Source organism: Hyla sarda, chromosome 8 (assembly GCF_029499605.1).
Source record: "Hyla sarda isolate aHylSar1 chromosome 8, aHylSar1.hap1, whole genome shotgun sequence".
NCBI classification, from domain to species: domain Eukaryota; kingdom Metazoa; phylum Chordata; class Amphibia; order Anura; family Hylidae; genus Hyla; species Hyla sarda.
This window is the reverse complement of record NC_079196.1, coordinates 106,903,535-106,919,104: the sequence shown is the minus strand read 5'-3', so window position 1 is coordinate 106,919,104 and position 15,570 is coordinate 106,903,535. Positions and strand designations below refer to the sequence as shown.

At 43.9% G+C, this 15,570-nt stretch overlaps 1 protein-coding gene and 1 non-coding gene across 2 annotated transcripts; both read right to left on the bottom strand.

The window, feature by feature from the left end:
• Window positions 1-5,698: 5,698 nt before the first annotated feature.
• On the bottom strand, window positions 5,699-15,539 carry EEF1B2 (eukaryotic translation elongation factor 1 beta 2). The gene is made up of 6 exons (XM_056536444.1): window positions 15,316-15,539; window positions 13,379-13,501; window positions 9,559-9,691; window positions 8,988-9,054; window positions 8,526-8,651; window positions 5,699-5,901 (listed from the first exon to the last, which is right to left on the bottom strand). The coding sequence occupies exons 1-6, from the start codon at window positions 15,393-15,395 to the stop codon at window positions 5,747-5,749; spliced, it is 684 nt and encodes a 227-aa protein (XP_056392419.1). The 5' UTR covers window positions 15,396-15,539; the 3' UTR covers window positions 5,699-5,746.
• LOC130290153 (small nucleolar RNA SNORD51) lies at window positions 13,248-13,323 on the bottom strand. Its single transcript, XR_008847522.1, has one exon. It is a non-coding gene; the product is annotated as a small nucleolar RNA SNORD51 (small nucleolar RNA).
• Window positions 15,540-15,570: the final 31 nt, after the last annotated feature.

The following is a 15,570-nucleotide window of genomic DNA, read 5'->3' as shown; positions in this document are numbered from 1 at the left end:
TTGTAGTTTTGCAACATCTGGAGGGCCCCAGTTTGGAGACCATTGTATAATGGTCTCCAATCTGTGCTCTTCCAGCTGTTGCAAAACTACAACTCCCAGTATGCACTGACTGTCCAGGCATGCTGGGAGTTTTAGTTCAGCAACATCTGGCCCTTCAGATGTTGCCGAACTACAACTCCCAGCATGCCCTTCAGCTGTCTGGGCATGCTGAGAGTTGTAGTTTTGCAACAACTGGAGACACACTGGTTGGGAAACATTGTCTGTTTCTAACTCAGTGTTCCCTAACCTGTGTGCCTCCAGCTGTTGCAAAACTATGACTCCCAGCATGCACTAACAGACCATGCATGCTGGGAGTTGTGGTTTTGCAACAGCTGATGCAGGCCCCCCCCGCCCCCTGTGAATGTACAGGGTACATTCACATGGGCGAGGCTTTTACAGTGGGTTTCTCGCATCTTGAGATGCAGCAAATTTTGCGCTGGGAAACTCGCTGTAATCCCCCGCCCATGTGACTGTACCCTAAAAACACTACACCTACACTAACACAAAATAAAATAAAAAGTTAAAAACACTACATATACACATACCCCTACACAGCCCCCCTCCCCTAATAAGAACGTCCGGTACACCACTGTTTCCAAAGCAGAGCCTCCAGCTGTTGAAAAACAACAACTCCCAGTATTGTCGGACAGCCGTTGACTGTCCAGGCATGCTGGGAGTTTTGCAACAGCTGGAGGCACCCTGTTTGGGAATCACTGGCGTAGAATACCCCTATGTCCACCCCTATGCAAATCCCAAATTTAGGCCTCAAATGCACATGGCGCTCTCACTTTGGAGCCCTGTCGTATTTCAGGGCAACAGTTTAGGGCGACATATGGGGTATCGCTGTACTCGGGAGAAATTGCGTTACAAGGTTTGGGGGGCTTTTTCTTCTTTAACCCTTCATGAAAAGGAAATGTTGGGGTCTACACCAGAATGTTAGTGTAAAAATTTTTTATTTTTTACACTAACATGCTGATGTTGCCCTATACTTTACATTTTCACAAGAGGTAAAAGGGAAAAAAGCCCCCCAAAATTTGTAACGCAATTTCTCCCGACTACAGAGATACCCCATATGTGAGCGCAAAGTGCTCTGGGGGCGCACAACAAGGCCCAGAAGGGAGAGCGCACCATGTACATTTGAGGTGATTTGCACAGGGGTGGCTGATTGTTACAGCGGTTTTGACAAACGCAAAAAAAAACAAAACCCCACATGTGACCCCATTTCGGAAACGACACCCCTCACGGAATGTAATGAGGGGTGCAGTGAGAATTTACCCCCCACAGGTGTCTGACGGATCTTTGGAACAGTGGTCCATGAAAATGAAAACTTGTACAGCCCACTGTTCCAAAGATCTGTCAGACACCAGTGGGGGGCAAATGCTCACTGTACCCCTTGTTACGTTCCTCAAGGGGTCTAGTTTCCAAAATGGTATGCCATGTGTGTTTTTTTTTGCTGTTCTGGCACCTTAGGGGCTTCCTAAATGCGACATGCTCCCCGAGCAAAATTTGCTCTCAAAAAGCCAAATCTGACTCCTTCTCTTCTGAGCATTGTAGTTCGCCCATAGTGCACTTCAGGTCAACTTATGGGGTACCTCCATACTCAGAAGAGATGGGGTTACAAATTTTGGGGGGTATTTTCTGCTATTAACCCTTGCAAAAAGGTCAAATTAGGGGGGAAACACACATTTTAGTGGAAATTTTTTTTTTTTTTTTTTACATATGCAAAAGTCATGAAACACCTGTGGGGTAATAAGGCTCACTTTATTCCTTATTACATTCCTCAAGGGGTCTAGTTTCCAAAATGGTATGCCATGTGGGTATTTTTTGCTGTTCTGGCACCATAGGGGCTTCCTAAATGCGACATGCCCCCCGAGCAAAATTTGCTCTCAAAAAGCCAAATATGACTCCTTCTCTTCTGAGCATTGTAGTTCACCCATAGTGCACTTCAGGTCAACTTATGGGGTACCTCCATACTCAGAAGAGAAGGGGTTACAAATATTGGGGGGTATTTCCTGCTATTGACCCTTGGAAAAATGTGAAATTTGGGGGGAAACACATTTTAGTGAAAAAAAAAATTTTTTTTTTACATATGCAAAAGTCGTGAAACACCTGTGGGGTATTAAGGCTCACTTTATTCCTTGTTACGTACCTCAAGGGGTCTAGTTTCCAAAATGGTATGCCATGTGAGGGTTTTTTGCTGTTCTGGCACCATAAGGGCTTCCTAAATGCAACATGCCCCCAAAAACCATTTCAGAAAAACGTACTCTCCAAAATCCCCTTGTCGCTCTTTCCCTTCTGAGCCCTCTACTGCGCCCGCCGAACACTTTACATAGACATATGAGGTATGTGCTTACTCGAGAGAAATTGGGCTACAAATATAAGTATACATTTTCTCCTTTTACCCCTTGTAAAAATTTAAAAATTGGGTCTACAAGAACATGCGAGTGTAAAAAATGAAGATTGTGAATTTTCTCCTTCACTTTGCTTCTATTCCTGTGAAACACCTAAAGGGTTAAAATGATGACTGAATGTCATTTTGAATACTTTGGGGGGTGCAGTTTTTATAATGGGGTCTTTTGTGGGGTATTTCTAATAAGAAGACCCTTCAAATCCACTTCAAACCTGAACTGGTCCCTGAAAAATTGTGAGTTTGAAAATTTTGTGAAAAATTGGAAAATTGCTGCTGAACTTTGAAGCCCTCTGGTGTCTTCCAAAAGTAAAAACTCGTCAATTTTATGATGCAGACATAAAGTAGACATTGTATATGTGAATAAAAAAATTTTTTATTTGTAATATACATTTTCCTTACAAGCAGAGAGCTTCAAAGTTAGAAAAATGCTAAATTTTCAAATTTTTCATCAAATTTTAGGATTTTTCACAAGGAAAGGATGCAAGTTACCACAAAAATTTACCACCATGTTAAAGTAGAATATGTCACGAAAAAACAATCTCAGAATCAGAATGATAACTAAAAGCATTCCAGAGTTATTAATGTTTAAAGTGACAGTGGTCAGATGTGCAAAAAACGCTCTGGTCCTTAAGGCCAAAATGGGCTTGGTCCTGAAGGGGTTAAGCAAAAAACTAGATGTGAATGGGGCCCTGTTACAGTATACATCCGGATTATGACAAAAATTTGTGGCGACATACCATTTGGTACCAGCAGCGGGACCATTGGGGAGATTAATCAAGAACTGTGCAGAGGATAACTTGACCAGTTGCCCATAGCAACCATTCAGCTGCCTTTTATTTCTTAGAGCCTTTTCAAAGATGAAAGCAGCAATGATTGGTTTCTATGGGAAACTTCCTCTGCTCAAGTTTCAATGAGTTTCTCCCAGTGACTTAATGAACCAATCATAATTTAGGAATGACCACTTCGGGTCTATTTCCTACACTTTGTAGGCACGCAGAATTGTGGTGCAGCCCATAAAGGGAATATATTTAGAAAACTGACTTAACGTAGTAACTATGGTGGGAGTTTATCATGTGTACATTTATCACAATTTGTGCAAAAATGTTTCAACTAGCCTTTTGCCAAAAAGAGCTTTTTATGAAGGCAGTTTTCTGCTTTTGCGGTGGTTACTGATATTTGTTAAGCAAATTTTTTTTTTCACCGTGCACAGGCAAATGGGGGTAAGAATAACTAGACATACAATGAAGCCCCTCAGTCCCTTAAAAGTCTAAAGGCTCATGTACACCACAATCTAAACAGAACATTCATCCCCCCCCCCCCCCCCCCAAGGAAGCTTGAAACTACAGCACAGGCAGTGTTTTTTCTGTGTACATAAAGTCATGTGTTATGGCAAAACCTGATATTATAGAAGTTGATTAAGCCTGTGCAAGATGATGGCAGCCATCTTATGGGTAACTGCACATTATCCCATTAGTTGAAATAGAATTCACATTAATTTGATTCTTTATGACATCCGTCAGTCTCAGTAATTTCAGAGGTAGAATGGCAAGGCTGTGTTGAACAGAAGTGCGAAATACTGCTGGAATTTTAGCAGGATTGTGTTCTCAAAATACTGCTGAAATTTTAAAGCCCAATTGCAATACAAGTGTAACAAGTAATCCAAAAATATATATAAAAGTTACTTCATAATGAAGTCTTATTATTCTGGCCTTTTAGCATGAAAAAAGTGCCACAAAAGCAGTTTGTAGCATCCCCTCCCCAAATCTCGTGTTCCAAGTCATGGAATTCTGTGATTTCTATAAAAAGGAAATAAAACCACAAAAAAAAAAAAAAACACATTTGAGTAAAGATGGATAAGACTGCTCATGCCACCTGTGCCACAAAAGCTTGTTAGTAAGGGTAAGAACTTATGGCTAAAGTGTTTGCCAGTGATGTGAAAGTTAATTGAGTGCCTCATTGACTTGTCCCTCAGGACAGGAAACTAGGGGCTGGATCCATGTTTATATGGAAACTCTGTTCCCGCTTCCTGTCCTGCAGATGGGAGGCGGTTTCTTCATGGGTACTTTAGCTCACACCTGATGCATGAGCTGCAACATGTTCAGCAGAGTAGCTGAATAAAGCTTATTGAAAGAGTGCTGGGAGTTTTCTATACCGATTTTGTTTCCCTCCACATGCACCTAATCTGTATTAAGTGCAGATGGATTCCATTTTGTCTCCACAGGTGCTGTCCGGTGAAAGGGAAACACCATACAGCTGCCTACAAATCAGTTCAGGGTAGCATTTCATGATTATGGACACTGCTGTCCCTCCCAGTGACATCTGTCTAAGAAACATGACCAGAGGTAAAGCTGCAATGTACATTTGGTGTCCCAGTACTGTATTGCATACTGTACCTTGGTTGGGGGTCCCCAAAGTCAGAGTTCCTAGGAACTGTGGGGATCTACTTCCCTAGTCATCACTTATGTATGCTTACCTTCATAGTGTTGCAGGGCCTTAGGTCATGTAACATGGGTTAGTACTCTGGTAGGTGATAAGACCTAGAGGTTCATGGGTCATGTGATTACCCATAACACTTTGTGAAGTTGGTGTGGACCAATCCAAAAACGCCCATATAAGGGGGTTGCAGCCAATAGTCTCTTGGGTTCAGGATCGTTGAAGAGGCAAGATCTGCACAACTTACGGCAACTACTGTGCCAAAGCCTGCCGGCCTCTGCCTGAAACTAAACAGTGAGTTCTTACAACTTCCCCGCTAGCAGGATCACTGGACCTAAACAAACAAACCCCTAAATCCAGCAGATGTAAGCTTACAAATCCTTCCAAGCTAAAGTTTACAAAGCCCCAACCACATGTCAATTTTAGCTTGCTTAAGCTGTACATAGACTGTTATATGGACTGTTCCGGTTATCCCTGTTGTAGAAAATACAGTAAAGTTTGACAGTTTTCAGCAAAGCTTCTGGTTGTGGACATTGCATTTATTCTTCAACTCCTTATTGCTCTTGGGAAGGAAGGCGATTAACCCTCACCCTGGTGTCATGACTGACAAGAGTTAATTACACCCTTGATATACTGCATAACACCACCCCAACTGCCATACACTCCCCAAGGCACCACATACATGTCACAAATCCGACTTCTAAAATGCAGCCCAAAGAAGTTTGCACTACAGCATTCATGTATACTTGCATTATAAAACCCTTACATTTAGCAACATGTCTTCAAGTGGAAGCTTCATAGAACAGTACAACTGAGTTTAGAGCAAGTTGTTTATTAAGTGCCAAAAGAAATGGAGAGGTGGAATTAGATTTTGTTGAAAGCAGCAACATCCATAGACTGTACAAAGTCCTCAAATGCTGTGATCTTCTCCTCCAAGACATCTGTGCCAACCTTGTCATCTTCAACAACACACTGAATTTGTAGCTTCTTGATGCCATACCCAACTGGAACAAGCTTGGCTGTGAAGTATAATGAATTATAGATTAGCCAACTGTTCTAATGCATAGGAAATGTACTAGCCAAGACTTCAGAATAGAGAAATTCCCTCTGCAAACATTTGCAATGCTTGGATTCTGTGCAGACCAGTAACTAATACTGTAGTATTACATCAAGCAACTATGCTGCTGTAAAGCTCAGCCACCAAGACTCACCTGTAAAGCCTATTTGTACCATGAAAGTAGCTCCCACCATCATTTTTTCTGTCCCTGCCTATTGCCCATCTATCCCTAACCCCCTCCCTGCCTTTAATTTTTTTACTATCTTAGAAATGCCTTTTTGGCAGGGTGATCTGACTTCTGCCCTTAGCTCATCTATACAGGGTCCCTCCAGCTGTTTCACCACTACAACTCCCAGCTTGCCCTAACATCTATTGTCTGTCAGGGCATGCTGGGAGTTGTAGTGGTGAAACTGGAGGCACCCTGTGTTTGAAAGAGTGAAAAAAAAAAAGCCATGGCACTACCCCGCTCTCAGTTCTCCCCGGTGGCTGGTTTTTAAATGTAAATTACACTTGATAAAAATATGAAAGTATATTACCGTATTTATTGGGGTATACCATGCACCCTCATTTTACCAAGGATATTTGGGTAAAAAAGTTTACCCAAATATCCATGGTAAAATGGAGGGTGCGTGCGCATGTATACCCCGATACACCCCCAGGAAAGGCAACAGGGCAGTGGCACCGGTAATGGGTGCCGCTGCCCCATTGCCGGCGCCGCTTCTCTCCCCCTGGCTATCGGTGCCGACAATGGGGCGCCGGCACCGTCAGGAGGAGAGAACGGGCAGCGGCGCCGATAGCCAGGGTGTGAAAAGGGCCGGCAGCAGGGCTCTAGACCCCAGGGCAGGCAGGGGCAGAGAAGCCAGCAGTGCTGGCTGTCTCTGCACCTGCAAAGCCGCTGCAGTTCATTGATTTAAAGCGCCCGCTTTAAATCATTGAACTGCAGCAGCTTATCGGCATAGACTTTAGGCTAAAAATTTTAGCCTAAAAAGTGCGTGTTATACGCCGATAAATACGGTAGTTATGTTGTGTGGCTTATATTTAGAGTCCTAATATAAGTGAACACAGCAAAATCCACAGAACATAACCCAAGTATTGCTTGAATCCAGTCCTGATCTGATCCTTCTGCACAGATTTGATGTGCAGGATTGCAAGCTGTGTTCACTTTACATTGAAATCTGCAGCAGAAAATCCTGCGCATCAAGTCTGCACAGAATACTATGAATAGACCATTAAACCGCTTGTTTGTTACAATGAGCATTCAAGGACAGAGGTGTCCAGCTACAGCATTTAAAAAGGTTGTTTTCTGGTTAGGGATGATCGAAGTTACAGTAATTCGAACACAAACTTCTCGTCCTTCGCCTGCATAAATTAGTTCAGCTTTCAGGTGCTCCGGTGGACTGGAGACTCCTAGGACTGTATCAACCTTTTCCAGCCCATGAAGCACCTGAAAGCTGAACTAATTTATGCAGGATAAAGTCAGCAACTGCTGAGAGGTTCTTGACAATCAAATTACTGTAACTTCGCTAATCTCTAATCCTGGTACATATATTTTAGATACACATTTTTCAAGCATTCATGTGCAATAGTAATTCACAGCAAAATCTGTATGGATTTTTCAGCAAGGATCCCAGACTGTTGCCATCCCCATAGACTATATGAACGGCAATGCAGTCCGTGTGGTCCTAGCACAGTTGGTGGGATCAACGAAAGAAATCCCATATGGAGATTCTGCAGTGTGAACTGGGCCTTCCCCTCAGCTGGAAGATAAGCCCTTTCAATTTTTAAGCCGCATCATGTGTTTCCAACTCTTCTCCCAAGATGCTGCATCTTTTAGCTTGTCTCAGGGGGCCTCATGTGCAATGTCATTGTCTCTGTACGGGGCCCCGGCCAGATCGTGCAGGGGTCAATGCGCGCTCTGGCCAGCGAGCCATGTACAGAGATCGCGTGGGGGCCCCAGTGATCTGAAACTTATCCCCTATACTAAGGATAGGGTAAAGTTTTAAGTTTCTCACCACTGGATCTCTCCTTTAAGATTTGCTCCCAGTGTGATGCAAAAAGCTAAGGAGTCTTCATATTGTGTCTTATGTGCAGTACTGTCTTGTTTTAACAGCACAAATATCACTACAATTTGTCATCCTCTAAAAATGCAACAGTACTGCAAATAAAATGCAGCAAGTAAACACTGCTTTAGAATAGCTAAGATTTTCCAGAAGTCATCGCCATAAGACATGTGGTAAACAAAAAAAACTATTTTAAACTATTTGAAAGTGTCACTTCTCATAAGTTCTGCTTGGAGGCTCAGTGAAAGTAGGAAGTTGAACAGAAACATAGAGGTCACAGGAAAACCAGAACAAGTTCTACACTTCCATTCTAGTACCTTAATATGCAAGAGTGGGAATAAACCCAGGACACTGACAAGCTATTGTAAAGCCTCAAGTTGGCTACGGCATTATTGCAGTTTGAGTGGCAAGTCAGATTAAAAAAAGCTCCATCATCACTATCAGCCGAAAGATGGTGATTGATTTATATCATCATGTATGCCACAAGTCTGCATAGTATTTCCGGTGTACACAGACTGATACTTACATGATCCCCATAGCAAGCCATCCATCTGGATGCTTCTGACACATTCTTCTAGTTTTGCCATATCTGTTTCATCATCCCATGGCTTCACATCAAGCAGGATGGACGATTTAGCAATAAGTGCAGGTTCTGTAGAGAATAAAACTCATGTCAGCTGAACGTAAAAAGCAGTGTTTCCAGCTGCAGCTTATCGAACATTAAACATTTCAGACAAGTTCATGGCAATAATCCATAGATGTCCGTTCTACAGACGGCTCCCTTCAGAGAAACTGGAAGGAAGTGTCTGCAAAACACATTACTGTACCACAGGAGGAATGCTGGAACTGCCACACAGCCAAACAACTCCAGACCAGTATCTGTGGACTTCATGCCAATGGGCCAATACATGCAGCAAGCACATGCCACAGGCAATAAGCCTCAGCTCTGCAGGTTTCATGTCGGACAGGCAGAGTACAAGCTACTTACTTTTGGATTTCTTAGATTCATACTGTGCCAGTCGCTCCTCTCTAATTCTCTTTGCATCTTCACTTTCCTGTAATGAAATATGAAGCAGTCATAAGTACAATTCAGGTTCATTGATTCAGATATAACAAGGGCAGACAGGTAAACTCAGACAGAACCTGTACATCACGTATCAGCCGAAAGATGGTGATTGTGTTCATTCATCATGTTACCACTTGCAAAAAGTGCCACACCTGAGGGACAAGTCCACAGCCTTATTTTACACTGAACTGCAGATTTTACAGAATCAGATTTCCATTCATAATTACTATTACAGGTGGATGGGGCTGTGTACAACATTTATAGAAATAACCCTCAAATAAAAGCTAGAAATGTGCAAGAAGGCTGCCCTGCTAATGTTTATAGAATTATGTTAACTCCCTGCTCTCCAGTACTGTAGGATCATATCACATCCACGTCTCCTGATTGGCAGCCAGGAGGCAATTTGGATGTCTCCCATGAACTTTAATGGGAGTTGAGGAAAAATCATTAGAGCTACATTGTTCACAGGGGATACAGAACTACCGGCACTTACCTCCTCCTCATCAGAGCCAAATAGATCAATGTCATCATCGTCGTCCTCTTTAGCATTTTTAGGTGCGCTGTCTGTTGTGTCTTCTATATTCACTGGCCCGTATTTTCCCAAGGGTTTCTTTACTCCAGGTAGGCTACAATGAAAGATTTAACTTTGCATAAAATAATCCTGCTATATTACAACTCCAAGATAGTCTCCTAATGAAAATAAAGCATATATGTAAATTCTAACCCATTAACCTCTTGGGGGATGCAGGGCATACCTGTACACCTATGTCCAGTTTAATGGGTTTAAACTGTTCTAACCGGCGGAGAACGGATTAAACTTGGTGGGTCACGGTTGCTACGGGCAGCCAAGACCCACAGCTAGTGCCGGGCATGGCCAATCAAGCTGATGCCTGTCATTAACCCTTTAGACACTGAGCAAAGTTGATTAGTTGGTTGATTGAAAGTTGATGATTAAAATCATGTGGTACCGCCGCAAGTGTACATGTCTGAACTATTAAAATATAATGTTTGCTAAACCCCATGGTTGACAGTGTACACGTAAAATACCAAAGTCAAAAATTGTGCAATTTTGGTCACTTCATATACCTTAAAAGAGTAATCTAAAAGTCCATCAAAACAAAAAGTGGCACAGATACGAAACAAACCACCGCGCACCGTATAAAAAAATAAAGTCATGAGATGCCAATTTTAAACATACTAACTTTGGTGCATGTAGTTTATAATTTTTTAAGTATTAAAATAAAATCTATATAAATTTGGTATCCTTGTAACTGTATGGACCTACAGAAGATAAAGTCATTCTTACCAACAAGTGCACTGTGTGGAAACGGGAGCCCCCAAGTTACAAAATGGCATTCATTTCACCCCACAAACATTTTGTTTTGCCACAGGTTATATTATAAATAAAGGGATGTCATTACAAAGTACAATTTGTGATGCAAAAAAACAAGCCCTTATATTAGGGCTGGGCGGTATACCAGTTCATACCGAATACCGATTTTTTTTCCCCTCACGATATGAATTTTGCCCATACCGCAATACTGGTTGGGCCCCTCCCCCTCGAATGAGTGAATTATCCACCGCAGCGCGCTGTCCCCACATTGGGGAACTAATCATATTTGACTCGCGAGCGCCATTCTGCTCCCCCATATGAATTATCAGCTGTGCTGTCCCCACGTCATGTCACCTGCGTGCGCTCCTCTGCTCATCCTCATACGATTTGCAGGTGGCTGGCGCTAAAGATCTGTACTACAAATAACGCTGCAAAAAAAAAAAAAAAAAAAACACTTTAACTTACCTTTCGACTTGGTCTGTCCGCTGCAGTCCTGGGGATGGGAACGTCCCAGAGCCGTCAGCCTATCACCGCCCGCAGCAATGTCCTGCCTCAGCTGCTGATAGGCTGAGCCCATTGTCATGTAATGAGCACACATGACAGTGGGCTCAGCCTATCACCGGCCGCAGTGATGTCCCGCCCTGGCCGATGATAGGCTGGCGGCTCTGACTTTCCCGTCCCAAGGAAACTGCAAGAGGACCACAGCGCAGGACAGTGAAGAGGGTAGCAGAGCAACAGGGGAACATAGGCAGGTTAGTTAAAGTTTATTTTGTTTATTTTTGCAGCCTGGGAAACGTTAATTGTAGTACAGATTTCTAGCACTGCGGCCCGCAACTCATAGGAGGATGAGCAGAGGAGCGCATGCGGGTGACATGATGTGGGGACAGCGCAGCTGATAATTGTGAGGGGGGTGTTGGGAAAGAAGCGGCACCCAGGTCACATGGGGGGGGGGGGAGGAATACTGTTAAATACCGTGAAACCATCACTTAAAATACCGTGATACACGTTTTTGCTCATACCACTCAGTCCTACCTTATATGGGTCTGTAGGTGCAAAATTTAACGAGTTATGATTTTTACAAGTGAAGGAGGAAAGAAAAAAAAAACATTTTAGTTAAAAAAGTCCTTAAAAGGACATCTGCAGTGCTGGGCAAAAAAACTTTTTTTTTACCTCATTTAATAGGTCTTTGAAAGACCTTTCCAACGATGTCTCCCCCATCAAAATTGGCCCAGTCTTTCTCCCGTTATCAGCACACGAATTACGGAGAAGTGAAAATAAAACTACATCTCCCATCATGCCTTGTGCTTACTTCCTGTAAGCTGCTGCCCTCCCCCTGTTCTATCCCCCCGAGCAAAATTATATTGTAACGCCCACATCTCCCTTCCCTATGCATACACCCTCCCCTTCTGCTCATCTCCCCCTCCCCATGCTGCTCCTGTCCAGTGATGAAGCAGCTGCCTCCGTGCTCACTGTAGTGTGGGCTCTGGAGAGTGGATAGTGAAAGTAAAAATGGTAAAAAAACATAATTGTTTGTCTATAAAACTGTCCTGATAGGGGTCCCTCCATCTTTTTCACAACTACAACTCCAAGCATGCCCAGTTATTTTATATGCTGTTCGGGCATGCTGGGAATTCCAGTGGTGCCTCCAGCTGTTGCAAGACTACAAATCCCAGCATGCCCTGTCAGCTTTCTGCTGTATGTGCATGCTTGGAGTTGCAGAGGTGACTCCAGCTGTTGTAAGACTACAAATCCCAGCATGCCGTGACAGCTTTCTGCTGTTTGAGTGTATAAAGGAGTTGTAGTTCACCAACACCTCTACTGTATCAGGAGACTCCTGGGAGTTGTAGTTCACCAACACCTCTACTGTATCAGGAGACTCCTGGGAGTTGTAGTTCACCAACACCTCTATTGTATCTCTGTAGTCTCCTGGGGGTTGTAGTTCACCAACACCTCCATTGTATCTCTGTAGTCTCCTGGGTGTTGTAGTTCAACACCTCTATTGTACCTCTGTAGTCTCCTGGGAGTTGTAGTTCATACACCAGTGTTTCCCAACCAGGGTGCCTCCAGATGTTGCAAAACTACTACTCCCAGCATTCCCTGGTTGGGAAACACTGGCATACACATAACAGGGACTACAACTCCCAGCATGTGTCATTCAGTAGTCCCCCTCCCCCCCTCTCACACAGAATCATCTCCAGTATGATATTTATTCCCTGTAGTCTATACACCACCAGCCCGTGCAGTGTAATATGTCTCCTTCACACACACGTCCTCCCCTCCCTGCTCTGTGGTTTGCTCTGTGTTTCCCCCATGAAAACTTGAATCCTCCCTGTGATAAGTGAGGTCCTATGTAGACAGAGCAGGGGAGGGGGGGGAGGAGCTGTGGACGTCCTCATTCTCCCCCTGCTTGAATCTTACAGATAGGGGCGTTTCTGAGGATGAGCCTATGGCTGCCTCAGAAAGCACCTGCTCATGCATATGCATAAGCAGGGAGGACCTGACAGAGGCTAGGGGGAGCACAAACACTGCTGGGAGGAAGAGATCTCCGTCCCCAAGATGGCGGCTGCAATGTAATGAATAGGGGACGGACGCAGGACTACTGGGCTATGCTGGCAACTCTAATATCTCAGAAACAGCTGCATATAGGTAAATAGAACTAATTCACTGAATTGTATAACTTGTTTGGGGAACATTTGGGCAGGGATTTTTGACCACTACAGTTGTCCTTTAAGCAGAAAATAGGCTGAGTGCTAAGGGGTTAAGGTAAACAGACACTATGCCCACCCTAGCTTTCAAAGCCTTTCATCAAGTTTGTATGGAATACATCACTAGCATCAGGTAGAAGACGACTGGATAAGTCAGGAAGAACATTTACATCACATATCAGCCGAAAGATGGTGATTTGTTCAATCATCATGTTACCAGTCTAAAAGTTACCAAGTTAAAGAATGAATGTACTCAGTGCTATTATATAACTTACCTGGCTTTTTGCTTTTCATAAGATTTGATGTGGTTGTACCAACGAAGTGCATGGAATAGATCAGCAGGGGGAGCGCCAGATAGGGCTTCGAAGACCGCTATATCCGCCTGAGAGGGCACATACCTATAGACGACAAGAAAGCAGAGATCAGCCACGTCGCTGAAGACTAAGCCAGCCACGTAGAGGAGATGGACAGTCTGCTCGCCTTAGGGCATGTTCACACTGAGGCATTGTTTAAAAATTCGAACACTGAATTTCAGTTTTTTTTTCACGCAGAATTTATGCTGAATTCCACACGGAAATATAGAAGGAAGCTTTTTTTGCTTTATGACCACCAGTTAGTCGGGCTGAAATTTTTTTCTCTTGATTTCTATGGGACAAAGACGCAGATTCCGCATGAACGAACATACATGTTCATTCTTCATGCAGAATGGAATTCAATGTGAACGGAGGAGTGGACAGTTACACTCTTGGGGTTTTCATGGCTGAATTGGAGAGGAATAAGCAAGCGGAATTCCTCAGTGTGAACATTCCCTTATATAGTCTAACACAGGAAGCCAAGCACAGAGTGCCTTCTACTGAAGACCACCATATTCACATGCCAGCTAGCCACTTTTTACATTGTGCCCTTAAATATACAAGGCACATTATTTCACTATCTTACATATGGGAGGATTTTATGTCTGGAACGTTTTGCCTATTTAGCAGTCAATCCCACTCCCTTTAGCAGACCACCACCAATTCGGATAAAGTCCCCCATAGCCTGCTCTACAACTGATGGCATATGCCAGGAAATAACTAAGTCGTAGGATTACCTACATATATACATGCTGTCCGATTATAGTGTTAACTGGAGCCTAGAGGAACTATGGTTCTATATGATGAATGGTAACTGCAAACGGATCATCAAGTGGCCTACAGGGGGCAGCAGCTGCACAAACCGCATTCCATACAGCTTAAATAGGCCCAACAAACTAAAGCTCCAAACTGGACCTCCAAATGTAAGTTACAACCTCCAGCATGCACAGACAACCATAGACAAGCCTGCACTAGTCTGAATTATCCCTCTACCTTACTGACATGCACCCTCAGCTAATCTGAGCATGCATATATATATATTTTTTTTTTTGAGGGGCTAGAAGTGAAGAGCTATACTTGCACAGAAATCCACATAAGCATTCCCAGCCATTCATAGACCACCATATACCAGTGTTTCCCAGCCAGGTTGCCTCCAGATGTAAGTTACAACCTCCAGCATGCACAGACAACCATAGACAAGCCTGCACTAGTCTGAATTGTCCCTCTACCTTACTGACATGCACCCTCTGCTAATCTGAGCATGCATATTTTTTTTGAGGGGCTAGAAGTGAAGGGATATACCTGCACAGGAATCCACATAAGCATTCCCAGCCATTCATTGACCACCATATACCAGTGTTTCCCAACCAGGTAGCCTCCAGCTGTTGCTAAACTACAACTCCCAACATGCCCGGACAGCCAAAGGCTGTCCGGGCATGCTGGGAGTTGTAGTTTAGCAACAGCTGGAGGCTACCTGGTTGGGAAACACTGGTACAGACTCTAGCTAACAGATCGGACCATCATAAATAATGCAGTCTGAGCTGTCACCATTGTAGCAATATAAAAGAATCCACCGCTGCTGAGGACCTAGGTCAGTTTCCCAAATGGTGACTCCAGCTGTTGCAAGACTAGAACTCCCAGCATACCTTGACTACAGAATTCTATCCCTGCATGCTGGGTGTTGTAGTAATGCAGCAAGGGGAGATCCCGCCATCCCATGCAGTGTATGCGCAGCAGATCGCGGGCACAGAACACGTGTCAGTCCAGCAGCATGCGGGGAACAATGGCCGGGGAGGGTCATACTCAGTCACACCGCGAAGCCCCCAGTACTCGCCGTATTATCGCTCTTAGTCACTGACCCCTCGATGTAGCTCTTATCGGCCAGAAACTCGTTGAGGACCTTGAGGCCTGCGGCGGACTTGAGATCTCCGAAACCCATGTCTGCTGCTGTGTAACCACAGAGAGAGGAGCGTGCGAAAGAGAACTTGAGGCCCGGCGCCACGCCTTATATAGTCATGACGTCGGCACAGCCCACGTGACTCAGAGGGAGGAGCACAGCCGAGCCTAGCAGTTGTCTTTGCATGATTCCAAATCCGCCATTTTTAATAAGGGAG

What these genes read in the sequence shown, in the direction of transcription:
- EEF1B2 (XM_056536444.1), bottom strand. Translation starts at nt 15,395, where the DNA reads ATGGGTTTCGGAGATCTCAAGTCCGCCGCAGGCCTCAAGGTCCTCAAC. An exon ending in TTGGCTCTGATGAGGAGGAG is followed by an intron (nt 9,055 to 9,558) that starts GTAAGTGCCGGT and finishes ATTTCATTACAG; the next exon opens with GAAAGTGAAGATGCAAAGAG. An exon ending in TGAATCTAAGAAATCCAAAA is followed by an intron (nt 8,652 to 8,987) that starts GTAAGTAGCTTG and finishes TATTCTCTACAG; the next exon opens with AACCTGCACTTATTGCTAAA.